Source organism: Phalacrocorax aristotelis, chromosome 4, assembly GCF_949628215.1.
Source record: "Phalacrocorax aristotelis chromosome 4, bGulAri2.1, whole genome shotgun sequence".
In the NCBI taxonomy this organism is placed as follows: domain Eukaryota; kingdom Metazoa; phylum Chordata; class Aves; order Suliformes; family Phalacrocoracidae; genus Phalacrocorax; species Phalacrocorax aristotelis.
The window spans coordinates 15,554,584-15,570,621 of record NC_134279.1 but is presented as its reverse complement, the minus strand read 5'-3'; the positions used below and the strand labels follow the sequence as shown (position 1 = coordinate 15,570,621).

General features: G+C 47.5%; 1 protein-coding gene across 1 annotated transcript; it reads left to right on the top strand.

Moving 5' to 3' along the window:
* The first annotated feature begins 202 nt into the window (after positions 1-202).
* On the top strand, positions 203-14,457 carry HPSE (heparanase). Its single transcript, XM_075090397.1, has 12 exons — positions 203-427; positions 2,096-2,241; positions 3,621-3,746; positions 4,131-4,304; positions 4,774-4,945; positions 5,561-5,608; positions 7,602-7,695; positions 8,353-8,459; positions 9,408-9,522; positions 11,365-11,483; positions 11,636-11,782; positions 12,475-14,457. Exons 1-12 carry the CDS (start codon positions 258-260, stop codon positions 12,632-12,634), a joined length of 1,578 nt encoding a protein of 525 aa, XP_074946498.1. The 5' UTR covers positions 203-257; the 3' UTR covers positions 12,635-14,457.
* Positions 14,458-16,038: the final 1,581 nt, after the last annotated feature.

Below are 16,038 nucleotides of genomic sequence, written 5' to 3'. Positions count from 1 at the left end.
GCTGTTGGGAGTGTAGCTCTGGGCTTCAGGTGCCTTAGCGCAGAGGCACCGCGCAGTGGTGCAGCTCGAAGAGCAGGGCTGCACCTCGGGGTGCTACCGCAGCCCTTCCAGGGGGCGCGGAGAGTCCCGGCGCCAGCTGCTCACGACGGCCCTGCCCTCCTCGGCGGGGGGAGCAGAGGGCTGCGCCCCCGCCCCCGGGCCGAGCCCGCCCTCCGCGGGGTGTTCCCGCCGGCGGTGCGGCGCGCCGGGAGCGGAGGATGCTGCTGCCGCCGCTGCTGCTGCTGCTGGCGCTGGCGGGGGGTCGGCGGGCGGCGGTGCTGCGGCTGGAGCTGCGGGGCAGCCCCCGCAGGGAGGTGAGCCCCGCTTTCCTCTCCCTCACCCTGGACGCCAGCCTGGCCCGGGACCCGCGCTATGTCGCCTTGCTCAGGTGAGCCGCCTCCCTCCCCTTTTAGGCAAAGGAATAAAGGGCCCTGGGGCGGGGGGGGGGGCTTGGCGGCAGAGGGGTCCCCCGGAGCGGGGGGGCGAGGGAGGTGCCCGGCAGGCAGAGGTGTCCGCGGGGAGGGGAGCCCGGGCACCCCGGCGGGGCGCCGGCGAAGGCGCGCTGCTGCCCAGCGTGCTCCGGAGGGGCAGGGCAGGGGAACGGGGAGACCCCATCGCTGGAGCTGGGGCCGGGGGAGGCTGCTGGACCCCCTCTGCTGCGGGGTTCACCAGTTCCACCCTCCCGCAGCAGCAAGGCGGTACCTGCCGCGGGTGCGAGCCGCGCCGTTCCGCTTGTGCTCGGGGAAGGAGCGGGAGGGCGCAGCTCGGGTGGCCCTCGCTGGGAGCAGCTCGGGGGTGAACTTGGGAGGGGAGCTGCTTTGCGAGCAGAAAAAAAGCAGAAGGAAACCGCCGAGCAGAGGGGTTACGTGTGGTGGGACTGGGGGCTGCCAGCCCTGCCGCTCCACGAGGTAAGCTCTCGGGCAGCTTGGCAGATGTTTGCCGGGGCACTGTCAACGTAAAGCCAAATAAATGCTGAATCGAGAGATCCTAAAAATGAAATATTTTTTTCCTCTTTGAGTAACACTGAAAACTGCCCACCTCGTGTAGGTGTTCCCTGTCTGTTCTTTTGACTCTGACCTCTGTCTTGCCTTTTCTTCCCTGCATTTGCTCTCTTGTATTTTGGTTTTGGATTTTTGGGGTTTTTTTGTACTCTATTCATTTTGACTCTATCTTTCCTTTTCATCTGCCTGATCCCATTTTTCAGCCCCATGGTATTTCTCCTGTCCTGATTTCCCTCCTCCCACCACTTTCACCTTTTCCTTCTCACCACGGTGGGGAGAAAGGTGACACCAGCTTTATTGGAAAGTGCTCAGGTCCCCAACTTCCAGCCCCAACTGCACACCTTGAGGTTCAGTCTAGGGCCAGCACCGCTGCTGTGAAGAGCGGGAAGTACTTGGTGGCCTCTAATCAGCTTGTGTGTCACCACGGAGCAGATAGTGCTTGTACACCCGGCGTCCCCTGATGCCTCGTGGTTTCCCCCAGCAAAGGCCGGGTGTCAGTGCTGCATATCCTGTGCAGGGTACGCGCAAGTCACAGAGGCAGGGTTTATGTTACTTTATAAACCTGCTCTGCTAAAGCTAACGCTTGTCCTTGCGTGGATTCTTAATCTCTCTTGGGTACAAAAGCAATCACTTTAGCTCTTGTTGATGGAAATTGAGACTGATGGTGTAAAGTCAGTTTTAAGCCCACCTTCTCATGGGACTGGTATGTTAGTTTTGTATTAACAAACCCAAAAAATTCTATGGGAGAAGGATGCTTAGAACAAAAAAATACCTGTTTTGATGTATTGCCCCCAGGATTTGACTCCCTGCCTGTGAGCCTCTTCCCTGGGGCATGTCTCCCCTACACTGATGCTCTCCTGGCCCACTCAGCAGCACCTCTGTTGCACAGTGCAGAGGTCCAGTGAGGTGTCAGCAGTACCCTGAGGCTATTGGGTAGCCCCAGGTCACCTGCTGCAGCATGTCCCTCTGAGCCCTTGTCACACTTAGCCTCTACACCAAAGCCATAGTCTGCATGAATACAGTGTTTCTTCTGTTTCTGGATGTCCTATGCTCAGCAATCCCAAACTGCGTGCCCTGGCAACGGCCCTGTCCCCAGGCTTCCTGAGGTTCGGTGGCACCGAAACAGATTTTCTCATCTTTGATCCCAACAAGAATTCAACTTCAGAAGAAAAAATTGTCTGGGAACTTCAGGCCCAGCAAGGTAAAACAGCCATCAACATGTTAGACTAGAAACCGTCCTGGGTTTAGGAGGTGGCTTTGATGCAGGCTGGGGATGGCACGAGGGCACAGCAGCAGCGCTGGGGGTCCTTCATGGGGTCAGCATTGCTCTCCTCCGTGGAGAGGAGATCCATGGCCCTTCAGCACAGAGCATGGGAGGAGCTGCGCCAGCCGTGGGGAAGTGAGGAATGGCGTGGGGAACCTCATGTCCACCCTGGCATCTGCTGCGGCTCTCCCTTTGTTGCCCTGTGCTCCCCACAGCAGCCCTGGGAGCTTTCCCGCCACCTGGGAGGCGGTCAGGTCAGCTCAAAAATTGTGGTTCCATTATGAAAATTAAGTAACAGATAGAAGAAATAATCTGATGATTTCTGTTTTCTCTATCTTGGCCAAAGCCAGAGCTAGGCTGGGGGTGCAGCCTTGCCCTCCTGTCGTTTCGACAGGGCAAGTGCAAATCCACCGGACCACTGCCAACGGCTCAAGCTTGGTCCTGGCATGCAAGGTTTCCCACTTCATTAAAGTCCATTTCCTCTTTAAACTTAGCAAAAGCACATAAACCCGTCTAGAGTTGTTTCAGATGAAAAAAAATCCATCTATTCCTGCAGTACATAGCACAACAGTGCAATCATATATCACTGTACAACTGGTGATGCTCGGTTTTGAAATAGAGTAGTACTTTTCCCCTGGGACTGCTTTGCTGAGTGGCTACCTCCTCTCTAGGTAACTGTGACTCCAGCACGTGCCTTTCTCTCTGGTTATGGCTTGTTAGTGGTTTGCATGCCAAGAAAAAACATGGGCTTTGAAGAAAAAGTGTCTTATGACTCCTGCTGGCTTTGCTGTTGGAGCCATGTGGGCTAGTCGGTACTTTCCCCTGCATGAGACAGGCAGCACAGGAAGCATTGCCCTCTATCTGCCCACAGCAAGGCAGGCCATGAACCCTGCCGTACTGCTTCATGCCGGGGGGGCTTATCTGCTCCTTGGGCACTGCAGCCCATGCTTTGTCAGCTCACTGGACCAAGGGTTTCCGGATGGTGCTCCAGCTAGAATAGTTTATTGGGGTATGACTGCCACGACACCAGCCTCCAGAAGGCCAGCTCAGTCTTCTGCCACCCCCTCATCTCCATCACCTTAAAGCAGGAAATATACATTATATATATAATGCATATTTATGCATCAAGCCAACCCTCTTTTTTCTATGTGGTTAACATTGTGAAAGTAGGGGTGCATTTCACAGAAGTGCACAACTGGCTCTAAGCCTAGCACCAAGCAGTTTTACTTCCTCCTGAGGGATGCAGCGCTTTGCATGCTGAACCCTGGCCATGAAGACGAAGAGTTAATTGCTGTCATCTGTCTTCTGCCCTACAGAGGCTTGTGGCTCGAGGCCTGCGTTTGCTGCTGTTGAGAAGCTACTGCTGGCACAGTGGCCCAGCCAGGAGAAGCTGATTCTTGCAGAGCATAACTGGAAAAAGCACAAAAACACCACTATTACAAGTAAGACTTCAACGGAGTTTTTCTGCTAGGGTTTATAAGCAGGGGCTGCAAATCTGCCCTGCAGTAAATGGATCGTAGGCTGTTAGGAGCTGAAACCACTGAAAATTAATATTTTTCTAAGTGGGTGAAATGTTTCTAAGAAATCTTTTTCTACTCTCTGCCACCTCATATTTAATAGTGTTCAGCTGCTGCAGGAGTTGGGAGGATCTCAACACCTTGCAGGGTGGTGCACAGTAAGCTGGGCTCTTTTGCCTAGCTGGAAGGGCTTGGCACATCTGCAGCACCAGGCTAAATACCTACAGGCGGTAAAGGTTGTCGCCTGGCCTGAGCTTAACAAGCACGCCATAACCTTGAGATAAACATCCCCCTTTCCCCTCCACACAGGAAATACGCTGGATATTCTATACAGCTTTGCGAACTGCTCAGGGTTTCACCTGATCTTTGGGCTCAATGCCTTGCTGCGGAAAGACGAATTGCAGTGGGACAGCTCGAATGCCCATGCACTACTGGACTACTGCGCCTCGCGGTGGTACAACATCTCCTGGGAGCTCGGAAATGGTAAGTGTAAAGCCTGCTTGTGGGCCAGGCCAGCGGTCACCTGGAAAGGTACCCCATGATATGGGCTGGTAATTTTGGATGTTTTGGATGACGGCCCATAAAGACACGGTGATGTCTTATTGGGAAACATTAAGCTCTTAATTTGTGAGGAGGGATTTCACAGAAGGCCCAACAAATGAGCAAATTGAGATGATTTTGCTGTTCCTACCACGGCTCTGAGATGAGGTGAATGATGCCCCATGAGGCACAGGATGTCACTGATGGGGACGGACTGGGACAGAGTGCTGGAGAGCAGCACATTGTGTCACCTGAGGTTTCGGTTTCATGCTTATGGCTTTCAAATATCTTACCCGTACTGTGCCAAATCATGTGAAGCCATGAAAGGTTGGTACTCCCAATGTGGAATGAGCTGCCCTATTTCGTGCCCCGGAACTAGAGTGGGGTGCTGATATGCTCGTGTCTTTCCCAGAGCCCAATAGCTTCAGGAAGAAGTCTGGCATCTACATTGATGGCTTCCAGCTGGGGCAAGATTTTATTCACTTACGGCAACTTCTGAGTAGCTATATGCTCTACCGGCACACGAAGCTCTATGGTCCTGATGTTGGACAGCCCCGAAAGCAGACGCAGAGACTGCTGAGAAGGTAGGGGTGTGGGGCCCTGGCAGCACCCCTGGGGCGGCCAGGTGTGGATAGCAGTGCCTCATCTGCACCCAGATACAGAAGGCATCTGGGCAGGGTTATAAGGATTTTCTGCTCTAGATCAATAGTAAGGAAGTACAAATGGATACATCCAGTCTATTTAAGAACTAATTTCCTGCATTTTTCCTTAAATTAGAAACATGGAAATTTTTTTTCCTTGGCTGGGGATGACTGAAATCTTACCTGCATGCATGAGCTCAAGGCTTTTTCAACTCAGCCAGTTGAAACTAAGATGCTAGCAATTCTTCAGTAATCCGCACACCTTCAATTGAGCACTGGCTCTAGCGCTGTATTAACAAGGGCTTTTAACCCTAGAAACTTCCTTGTGTTACACAAGCATTAATTCATCCACCCAGCAACCCAGTGAGGCAGCTGGGCTGCCAAAAGCCCACCCATTTAAAAGCCATTGCAAGCATGGCCCCAAACCCATTCACCATCACTACTGCCAGCTGGGGGAAGAGGGGAGGGCTGTGCATGGCAGCTTGCTCATGGAGGACTACAACCTGTCACTGGTACCCACTAACCCTCTGCTCTCCACCACATCCCCTCTGGTTGCAGCTTCCTGAAGTCGGGAGGGAAGGTGATCGACTCTGTCACGTGGCACCAGTAAGTACTGCTCAGATACCATCATCACTCTGCTTATCATGTTTTCTTTACAAAATGTCAATTTGAACGTCTCAACAGGACGGAGCGGGTGAAATACCCCTTTCAGCAGTTCCTTGGGTGCCTCTCTGCAAACTCCTCTGCTCAGAATAAGAGATGAATTGAGGGAGCGCGTTACAGAAATGCAGAGAGTCTCCAAAGAGGGTGCAGAGACACAAAAGCAGTGGTGGGGGCTTGTAATGTAGGTACAGCAGTGGGGAATGCAACATGTGCGGGATGGTCATATTGCTTGCTAAATATGTGCACTGAGAAAAACAGAAGTGGGATGTGGAGAAAAAGATGTCATGGCAGCTTTATTTCTCCGAACAGTGTGAGGAGGTAGGTCACGGCTCTCCCCCGCACCAGGGTAGTTTCTGCAGTGGTTGAGCCTTTTTGTATATGCTGTGTTTCAACATGTATCAAAAGCTAGTGAGATCTGAGCAGAAGCCTCAGTTGTCTCAAAGCTCCAAGTTGCCAACCCTTGCAAATAAAATGCACTTTCCCATGGGAAGAAGGGGGTGTCATATAAAAGGAAGAGAAGGTAGCTCAGAGTTACTTGGCAGAGGTGCTTCTACTGAACTTCTGCAAGAGCAGAAGGTTTTTAACTAAGGTTTAAAATAACCCATGGGTGACTGGGCTTTGAAACAGAGTCATTGCCCTTGAAGTTGGTGCTGTCCTAGCCATTAGGAAGGCTGAATCTGCTTGAGTGAAAGCTTTGCTTCCTAAAAGCAAATTCAGGGTCACTGATGACCCCGCTGGCAAATGCACCCAATACCTTATAAAAAATGCAGCAGAAGCCTTGTTAGCTGATGTGTTACATCCTGCCTTTTTTCTCTATGTTTGTTCGATATAAACAAAAAGACCTTGAGGTCTGGCTGACCCATACCCATAGAGAAGTGCTAGCAGCTTCTCCTGCTCCCTTAAGTTTACTCTCCAAGTCAGTTTGGGCTGTGTGTGGGCAACTTGCCCTTGGATCCCACCCTCAGTGCAAACAGCACAGTCCCAGCCCTTTGCTCTTGTGCTGTGGCTTAGAGAGGCAATTTTAAAGTTCTCTGGTGGGCAGTGGGGTATGTTGACCCCAGGGCACCTGCTCTGAACTCCACACATTTGAAAGCAATTTCCATGTGAAAGTGGTTTTCCTTCCTGAGTTGAATGCAGCACAGTGATGTGCAGCAGTCAGGTAACAGTGGGAAAATATGCACATGCTTTATTATATATATGTATACATATATGACTTATTGGACATATTTGGAGCTGCTAGCAAGGCATAAAATGTGTCCTCTCCCCTTCTTGGGCTGTTCTTGCCCTGTGGCTGCCATTGCTTTAAATGGCATGCGTTATTTCCTTTACTAATTTAGGATTATCGGGTTTTAGCTTCCTCTTGTGGCTGGAAGACTTCAGCTACTTCTGGTAGGACTGAGTGATAGCACAGTGAAATGCAGAAACCACAGAGATCCCAATTTCCCATACTTTATTCAGACAAACCAGACTTAAAAGCTCTTCTGCTCATGGTAGAGGGCAACCTTCATCCTGTAGGGATGCCTCCATCCCGTTCCCCTCCAGTTGGCCAAAATAATCCAACCAGAGGGACAGAAGCTGGGATCTGATATTTTTAATACGTAACTTGATACAGTAAAGCAAGTAATTATATATGAGTGTCAGACTCCTCAGCAAAAGAAGATGTACAGAAAATGGCTCTTATTCAGTGATGTTTTCCTCATTCTAAATGAATAGATGCAAAAAAACGTAATACTTCTGTTGATCAAAATTTCCATGATATCCTGCCTCCATTGAGGTAATTATACCTGATAGTCCCTCAAATACAAACAATATACCTACACATTTTGAAACAAAAAAGAACTGGACAGAAAAATAGTGCTGTGGATAAATGTATCAAGCAACTGAGTACTTTCAGTGGTGGTTGTACCAGTGGTGGTGTTTTTTCTTCAATTTCCAGTTACTATGTGAATGGACGAAATGCAACAAGGGAGGATTTCTTGAGCCCTGAAGTGTTGGATACCTTTGCCACAGCCATACGCAAAGTCCTGGAGGTGCTTTGTCCTGTTCAATCATTCCCGTGTTCAGTTTCCAGGGGGTTAGCAGAGAATTTGGAATAAATTTCTCACTAGCAATAAAGAGGGATCCTCAAAGCCTGGCTGCTGCTGTCGTTGTAAATGTAAAAAAAACCCCACAACATTTAACAATACTAATAATAAATGAGTTCCGGTCGTTTGCTGTGCAGCAAGCATGGTATCAGATACATCACAAGCCAAAAACATTTTCATTTATTGATGTAGTCATTACTCAGGGATGTAATTTATGGTCATACCTGTCCATGTCCGTGTGTCATGTCCCACCCCCCACCCCCCCCCGCCCGATTTCTTTGTGTTTTGAGATCCTGAGGACAATATATCTTAAAGTATGCTACTACTCAGTACAAGAAGACTTACAGGACCTCACTTTTAGTGATGTTTGCCTTGTTCTACATGTGTGGACATGATTGTTTGGAGCAGGGGGAAGTAAATATGCTTCTAGTCCTTTTGATTAAAAAATTTCTGACATTCTGCCTCAGTTTATGTTATCCCTTAAATGCAAACATCATACATAAGCATTTGGCTGAAGTACAAAATTTTGATTGTCCATTATTTCAGTAGCCAAAAAACTCAGCTCTTGTCTCTTTCTCTTCTTCCCTATGCCACACTGGTCAGGTTGTTGATGGGACCATACCTGACAAGAAGGTCTGGCTAGGAGAGACGAGCTCTGCCTATGGAGGGGGAGCTCCCAGGCTGTCCAACACTTATGTTGCTGGCTTTATGTGAGTACCATGTCACAGATATGGGGAAATTACACATTTTACCAGCTGAAGGGGGTTGCATACATGGCCCATGGGAGTAACATCTCCCTAAGGCTTCTCAGGGTGTGCAGGTGATGGGTGAGTTGAGGATAGTAACCCTCCCACCGCTCCCTGTGTGCTTCCCCCATGCTTGAGGTTTGATGTAGGCCAGGTAATAGCAGACTCCTACAGGAAATGGGGGATGAGAAGTGTGAGAAAGTTGTATTTCTGCCCTTGAATCTGCAATGCTAACTCTGCTTTTCTGAGGACGGAAAGTCGTTCGCGAGGTGGGTGTCCTTTTCCAATGTCATCCTTCAATCACCGTGAAACAACTAACCAAAGGGAAATCTAGTCCTGAAAATAATTTTCTCCAAGGACTTCAGTTGTAGTATTTTGTTGAAATGAAAGAATTCAGGCTTTTCTTAGTACCTTGATCAGTTTGTAGATTCAGGGAGATAGAATTGCATGGGAGTGTGCAGTTCACACTTTGAAAATTATGTAAAAGTACAGCTGCAATGTATTTTTTTCCCTCCTATAAGGCATGACAATCTTTTCTTCAGGGCCTGGTGGGTCAGCAAGTCAAAACCTGGTACTAGCAGGCAACCTTGTTGTTGGTGTGATGATTTTTCTTAGTCTTCAGGCCCTTGGCCAGTTCAGGAGCATCCACTGCTGCTCCTGGTTTCCACTGCCTGCAAACAGGGGAGTGGAGCAACTGTTCCCACTAACTTGGACCTCCAAAGGTGGTCTGAAATTATTTTTTAAGGTGATCAATGAAAGACTTAAAATCACTCAACTAATTTCAATTCAAGGAAGTCATTGTTGTGCCCTAATTCTTGCTTTCCTACTTCCTGAGCTTGTTGGAGAGGGGCAATGGTGTACAGCTGAAGTCAGCAATTTCATCTGCGTGTTGTTTTCCTCATTTTTTGGCAGGTGGTTGGATAAACTCGGGCTTTCAGCCAGGCAGGGGATTGATGTGGTGATGAGACAGGTTTTCTTTGGGGCAGGGACCTATCACCTGGTGGATGCCAACTTTGAGCCTTTGCCGGTATGTATGCAATCCCGCTAACGCAATCTGAATGCCGCATGTATTTCTGCACAGGCAACACTGGATGTGGAGATACAAGTCTGCTATTTTAATAACACAAGATAGCAACAGATTTTGTAGGATAGTTGCAGTAATCCTTGTGCCTGACGTAGGCTCATGTTTCATTATGCGTTCATGTATTATATATAGATAGAAATACAAGATAATTACTGCAACTGCAGGGATGCAGCTAGTCTTCAACACAGCAGAGAGTGATTTCTGGGACATGATACTCTGATTTGTATGCAGACGCTTCTGGAGTTCACAAGGCTTTTCAGGATGGACTGTTTTGGTTTGAGTACTCCTCAGCTGAATGATAAGTAGGTTTTAAACAGTAGTGATACAAGGTATTATAATAAATTATATCCCAAGTGAAAACCAAACCAACATGAAGTCAAGACTCAAGCATTTCTTAGGTCACGAGCATGTTTAGCCTTCAGTAGTAGCTGAAGGATAATTAAATTAAAACATGCATTTTGTATAATTTGATTTACTAGGAAATAACATTCTGCTGTGACGAAACATCATTATTTGAACTATACATTGTTATTGCTTGTACAGCAAGTTTCTTTGTGCTAGTAGCACTTACCTTGGGGTGAGAAGGATAGCGTCTCTCTTTTTAGCTTTCCTCTCATTTTCCTGTTTCCAAGTCGTGATTTTCACAGGTTCATGGAAACCATCTGAGAGGAAACCCAGCATATGGGGATTTTCTGACCTGCCTGTTCAGCTGGTTCCTATGCCAGGGGCTGCATTGTCAGTCTTGTTGCTTTGGGCTTTTTATTCCCTCATTTAAAATAGATTTCATTTGGACTGAAAGGGTGTGCCTTGTTCCTCACCTACAGGCGGTACTGTTGCTAAATCAAGCTAATAATGTTTTAGAGGCAGGGAAATCCACACCCAGGTCCATCAGTCTTAGCATGGAAACGAAGCAGCACAGCAATGTCAGAAGGTTGCACCTCTTTGCAGAGAGGCTGAGCGTACAGGCCAATAGGAAAACTCACTTCCCTGGGCTTGTGGTGAGTCAGGAGAGAAACACAACAGTTTTCCTTCTAGGAAAACCTCAAAGAGACTAACAGATGAGCTGGGAGAAGCTCTCTGAAACCCACCAGCTGGAGCACATCCTCCCCTGGGGCTGCACTCAAAGAAGTCATGTTGCAAAATGCAGCCTGCCTGCAACCTCCTAGTCCCAAAGCACATCTGCACAAACCACACGCTCTCTTTAGTATGGTCACGGGCTTCATAGAGGAAAAGTAGTAGTCAAGATGCAAGAAGAAGCAGACCTGGAAAAAAGGAGTCTGCACTGGGTATCACTCTGATCTTGGGCATCGTCCTGGGGTGTCAGAGGATTTACTCTTGACCGGCGTTCAGAAATTAATCCTGAGACCTGTTCAAAAGCATGATGGTAGTGAAAGTCTTAAAAGTTGTTGGGGGTGCTTCTGGCATTGCAGCTGTGGATTTGGCACAGGCTTTCCTGCAGGAATCCGCTGCAGGTTCAGCCCTGAGATGCTCTGTACCCTGCAGAAAGGCATTTCCAAAACGCAAACTCCCCCACAGAAAGAGCTCTGAGGTTTGTATATGAAGGGGAAAGTTACTCTAAAGTACCTTGTAAACACAGCTGCTCTGTGGCTTGGAGGCAGGGTTTTCTCTTCAGCTATGCTGTTTGTGGGAATTTAGATCGTATGGTGAAAAATTTGGTAAAGCAACAAAATCCTGAAATTACCAGTAAAATGAACATTACATTAAGCACCGTATGGAGTACCCGGCATATTCACAAGTGCTTACGTGTGTTTTTGTGCCTCCCAGGACTACTGGCTGTCGCTGCTCTACAAGAAGCTGGTGGGTACCAAGGTGCTGCAGGTCAGTCTGACGGGAGCCGACGAGAGGAAGCTCCGCGTCTACCTCCACTGCACGAATGCCCTTCAGTAAGCCTCCAGAAAGGGTGAAATATCCCCAAAACTGAGCCTACAGCTACCCCCAAGCCAACAAAAGCAATCTAGGACAGCGCAAGGATGAACATTATTTCTGTGAAATCTTTCTCTCTTGATCCCCACCATCATCTTCTCTTGCCTTGCAGCCCAAAGTACAGAGAAGGGGATGTGACGCTGTTTGCCTTAAACCTCTACAACATTACCCAACATCTGCAGCTACCTGATTACTTATCAAGCAAGCACGTGGATCAGTACCTCTTACTGCCTCATGGCAAAGAGAGTATACTTTCCAGGTAAGCATGCAATTCCTCAAAACCTCACCTTGTTCAATTTGCAAATGTGGGGGGTGGGGGGGCAGGGAGGAAGAGGTAACTGATCAGTCATCTTTTTTTTTTTTTTTTTTTTTAAGTAAAGTTTGCTGTTAAATCAGGTCTCCTAAAATCAGGCTGCTAAAAGCCTGTAAAGGTACCAGGACACTTGTTTGATGTTAATTGGGAAGCTTTTTTGTAGCAGGCTTCAGGGCTCTGTTTGAGCTGCTAAAGTACTTTTCCTTTTGCACAAGCACAGGTATATTGCTTTCTCAAGTGCTGGCTCCTGATTTACAGCCACATGTTCAGGCTTTGTATGGTTTCTTTTATTGTTACCGTTAATGCATTGGCACAGAAAGGATCTGCTCTGTGGGCATAGAAGATTTCTTAATACTTGCACAAGATAAACCAATTAAAATTTGTACTTTTCAAAGCATGGTCTGCTGTTAACCTGACTAGAAGAGTAAGAAATGTGCTTTTCAACTTGATTGTGCCACTACTCTAAAGGAGTCCTTGCAGAGGGAATGCAGCAGATGGTCTCTGTGTGTGCACACATAAACCCTCAAGGGAAGTTTAGTTTGGCTTTGGGCTGAGTTTACGTTTGCGTTCAGGTCCAGAGCTGTGCTTGAAAGCAAACAGAGCACAGCTGCCCGAACAGTCTCTCTGTCCCTCTCCAGGTCTATTGAGCTGAATGGCCGTGTGCTACGGATGGTGGATGACAAAATGCTGCCAGAGCTTATCGAAAAACCCCTTGGTCCCGGCAGTGTACTTGGCCTTCCAGCCTTCTCTTACGGCTTTTATGTTATCAAAAATGCCAAAGCTATGGCTTGCATTTAAATGATTAATTCATGCACACAGGATAAATGTAAAGCACTTGGCTAGTAGGGAAGTTTAATCCTAGAAATTTATGTTTCTACCGTGAGATTTAATTCTGACGAGGCATGCAAATGTGGCAGCACTGGTACGATCTGTGGGCTGAGGAAAACATGAGGTCCTGCTGGGTAATTTATACGTGAAAGGTGCTCATTAAGCTCCCGGGATAATTATCCGGGTACACCAAGCCCAGGCAGGGGCTGGTTTTGCTCTCTATCCAGCCCGGTTTGCTGCACTCAAGCACAGGGCCCTTCTCCATGCCACACAGAGCTGAATCAGCTTCTCGCACTGTGCTTGGGGCTCTGGCAGCTGGGAACTGCAACTGCCCCTCTCCCTTTCATTTCTGCAAGCACAGGTCCTAAAGCAGTTCCTTCAAAAGCTTGCCTTCAGAAAGGATGAGCAGGTGTTTTATTTTAGCTGTACAGCTGTGATTTTGCCTGCACCATGTAGGGAAGCCTGAGGAAGGGTTGTGTTGCTGAGGGCATCTCAGGGTAGAAAGCTGGGACACACAAAGCAAACCGAGGTCAGTGTGCCTGCAGGGCAAAACGCCTTGCTGAGAAACCAGGTCCTTCATGTGATTTGGGGCAGCACTGCATATTTTTCCCAAGCTAGAAGAGTTCAGTCACAAGATGGAGCTGTGGCCACGTGCTTTCCAAAGGTGAGGTTTTGACTCTCTGAAATGCAGGCTGTTCCTGCAGGGTGGTCTACCTCTGCCCTCACACACTCCATCTCTGGGACAGAGAGGAACCGAGCCCACCTGCAAACCCTCCATGGTCAGTGGGCTGCATGGCAGCGGCTCAGGACTCCTTAACCTTCACCACACTGCAGGCAGGTCAGCTGGAAAGGACTTCCCTGAACCTGTTTGCAGGTGAAGCTCTGCTTTATGCTCCCTAACTCGCTCAGGTCTCTTCTGTTCTTGAGGAAATGGGCAAGTAAAGAGACTGAGCAAACTACCCACCTCTTGACCATCAAGGGGACGTCAGTGGCCTTAGAGCACCCTGGGGACAAACCTACATGGCCAGGCTGACATCTGTCCTGCTGGGAAAACAGCCATTTTGGCCAGAAATCTCTTCACCCTGGCCATGCCTTTCCTGTGAGCAGTTAAGTGAGCCTCTGGCATGCAGGCTGCCGGTCTGCAGGGTAGCAAAACGCCTTGGAGAATACCTGCGGTGTCCCACACAGATTTATTTGCATCTACTTTTTTTGAAGATATATAACCCATGCCACTGTCAATGCCTTACAATGTTTTGAGCACAGCAGGGGAAAACAACACATCACTGTATTTCCCTTTTTAAGCTTTAGAAGGGTGCTACCAGCTACATGGGGTTTCAATGCAGGGTAGGGAGTGGAGGGAAGGTGATGCTTTTTAAATAAGAAGACATTAAAAACAGATGTACTTTTGAAGCTGTGATGAAAAATTGCACAATAAGAAGGTTGTATTTAAGTTCAGTGTGTCGAAGACATCCACAGTGCAGATGCATTCTATGAAGGGTTATGTATCGGGGGTAATATAGATCAGAAATGAGAATAAAGAAGGCTAGGTTTGTTTACATTGTCCAAGTTCATTAAAGGAAGTAAAGAGAGTGTAAAATTGAGTGGAAAGTGTTAAATAAAGTCCACATAAAGTTAATTTATCATCATTATTATTATTATTATATGTTACAACTAAGACATCAAAGTTACTGTTTGCCTGGTAGCTTCTTTTTAGAACTTTTCTAACAGTTTTGCTTATTCTAATGCTTGTGACTTCTATATTTGAAGATTTTTAATTACAGTGGTTTATACCAGCTTTTGGCAATCTTCCTTTTTTTAAGACTCCTCTTTGGCATACTGATACCGTGAAACTCCCTACATTACTTTTGGTCATACATCATCTGCACTTTGTATGATTCCCAAGTAAATAAAAATGAAAGAAATCACACACAGGTTGGTGTGTTTCAGTGGTAGTTGACTACCAGTTTAGAAGTCTTCCACCCCACTGTCTGACTCAGGCACACACAGGCTCATGATTGACATGCAGGAACTACTAGGAGGGGTACAGGGCTGTCCAGGTGTGCAAATGATGGCTGCTCTGGTTTCACCTCCCAGGCACATCTCTCTGAGCACACAGCCCGGTTCTTCGCATGGTGGGGTGGCGAGAAGCATGATTTATAGCTCACGTAACTGCTTTCAACGTAAAAAGCTCTACACACACCCAGATGACTTCTCTTTACAAAGTGCTGTATATTAAGCTGATAGCTACTATTAGTTCTATACAAACAAAGGAGGATGGAGAGGAGTGAAGGAAACAAGATGCTGGATCCTGGCACACCAAGACAGATACGGTTGAACAAGAGGCGAACATCACCCTTGCAGGACCTGTCTGCAGCAGCACCACCTGCCCCACAGGCACTTTATCTCAAGAATATTGTTTCCTCTGTGAAGGTTGAAAACCTTGGGGTCTCAACCCTGAATGTCAAAGTGTATATCTATACACACATTTATCTGAGACCTGCAACAACAATTACATCTCACGCACATTCCAGATTACTTTTGACTTTAGAGCTTGGACTACTCACCTTGGATTTACTGTAAATCAGTTCCTGGAAGGTGGAGTAAGTTGCTTCATGAGACCTTTGTAGAGAGGATCTTCTAATGTATGTGAAAATAAGGAAACTGATAATCTCCTTAGAATCAGGGGCAATCTGGCTGGGAACTCAGATCTGAGTCAAAGACACTGGGGCCTTAATAGCTTTTGGTGATTTTTTGAAGTCTGAAATGTACTATCCCTAAATTTCTTTTTCAATGAGGGGCCAGGCCACCTTACAATGAATATAAATCCAGTGGAAATAACTTTGCTTTTATGCTTGACTTTCATGAACTCCTTAAATTGTCTGCAGATAGTCCAGGGCTGGCTCACCACATCACACATAGAAAAAAAATAATGCACACAGTGTCTGCATGGGAGCACCCGCCCAATGAAAATTGGTGTTCCTATAGATACAGCAGGCAGAAGGGCTGTGGGCATGTGTTGCTGGGACTCGCCTGCTGCCCTCCAGGATGCACGGCTCAAACATGCCTCAGGCACTTGGTCTGTCACTGTGAAACACAGCAAAGGTCACAAGAGAAACCAGTAATCACACTTCATCAGAGTTAAGCAACTGATTCTTTTATGGCCCTATACAAATCATTTGACTGCTGTGGAGTTCCGCTCATTAAAACAGCAAATGGAAAAGTGTGAAAGTGATTTCTCCATCACATTGGTTTTTTACTTCTTGGTAGTCACCATTTTGAGAAATTAGAAGTTCAAAATGGTTTCCCTTGGTTTTTGTCAGTGTCAGTCATTCGAGCTGAAGGAAGTGTGGAATGAGAGAGGAGTTACACACTTC

Excerpts from the sequence above, each read along its gene's own strand:
- HPSE (XM_075090397.1), top strand. The coding sequence starts at position 258 with ATGCTGCTGCCGCCGCTGCTGCTGCTGCTGGCGCTGGCGGGGGGTCGG. Across the intron at positions 2,242-3,620 it reads GGAACTTCAGGCCCAGCAAG|AGGCTTGTGGCTCGAGGCCT; the intron begins GTAAAACAGCCA and ends TCTGCCCTACAG. Across the intron at positions 3,747-4,130 it reads CAAAAACACCACTATTACAA|GAAATACGCTGGATATTCTA; the intron begins GTAAGACTTCAA and ends CCCTCCACACAG.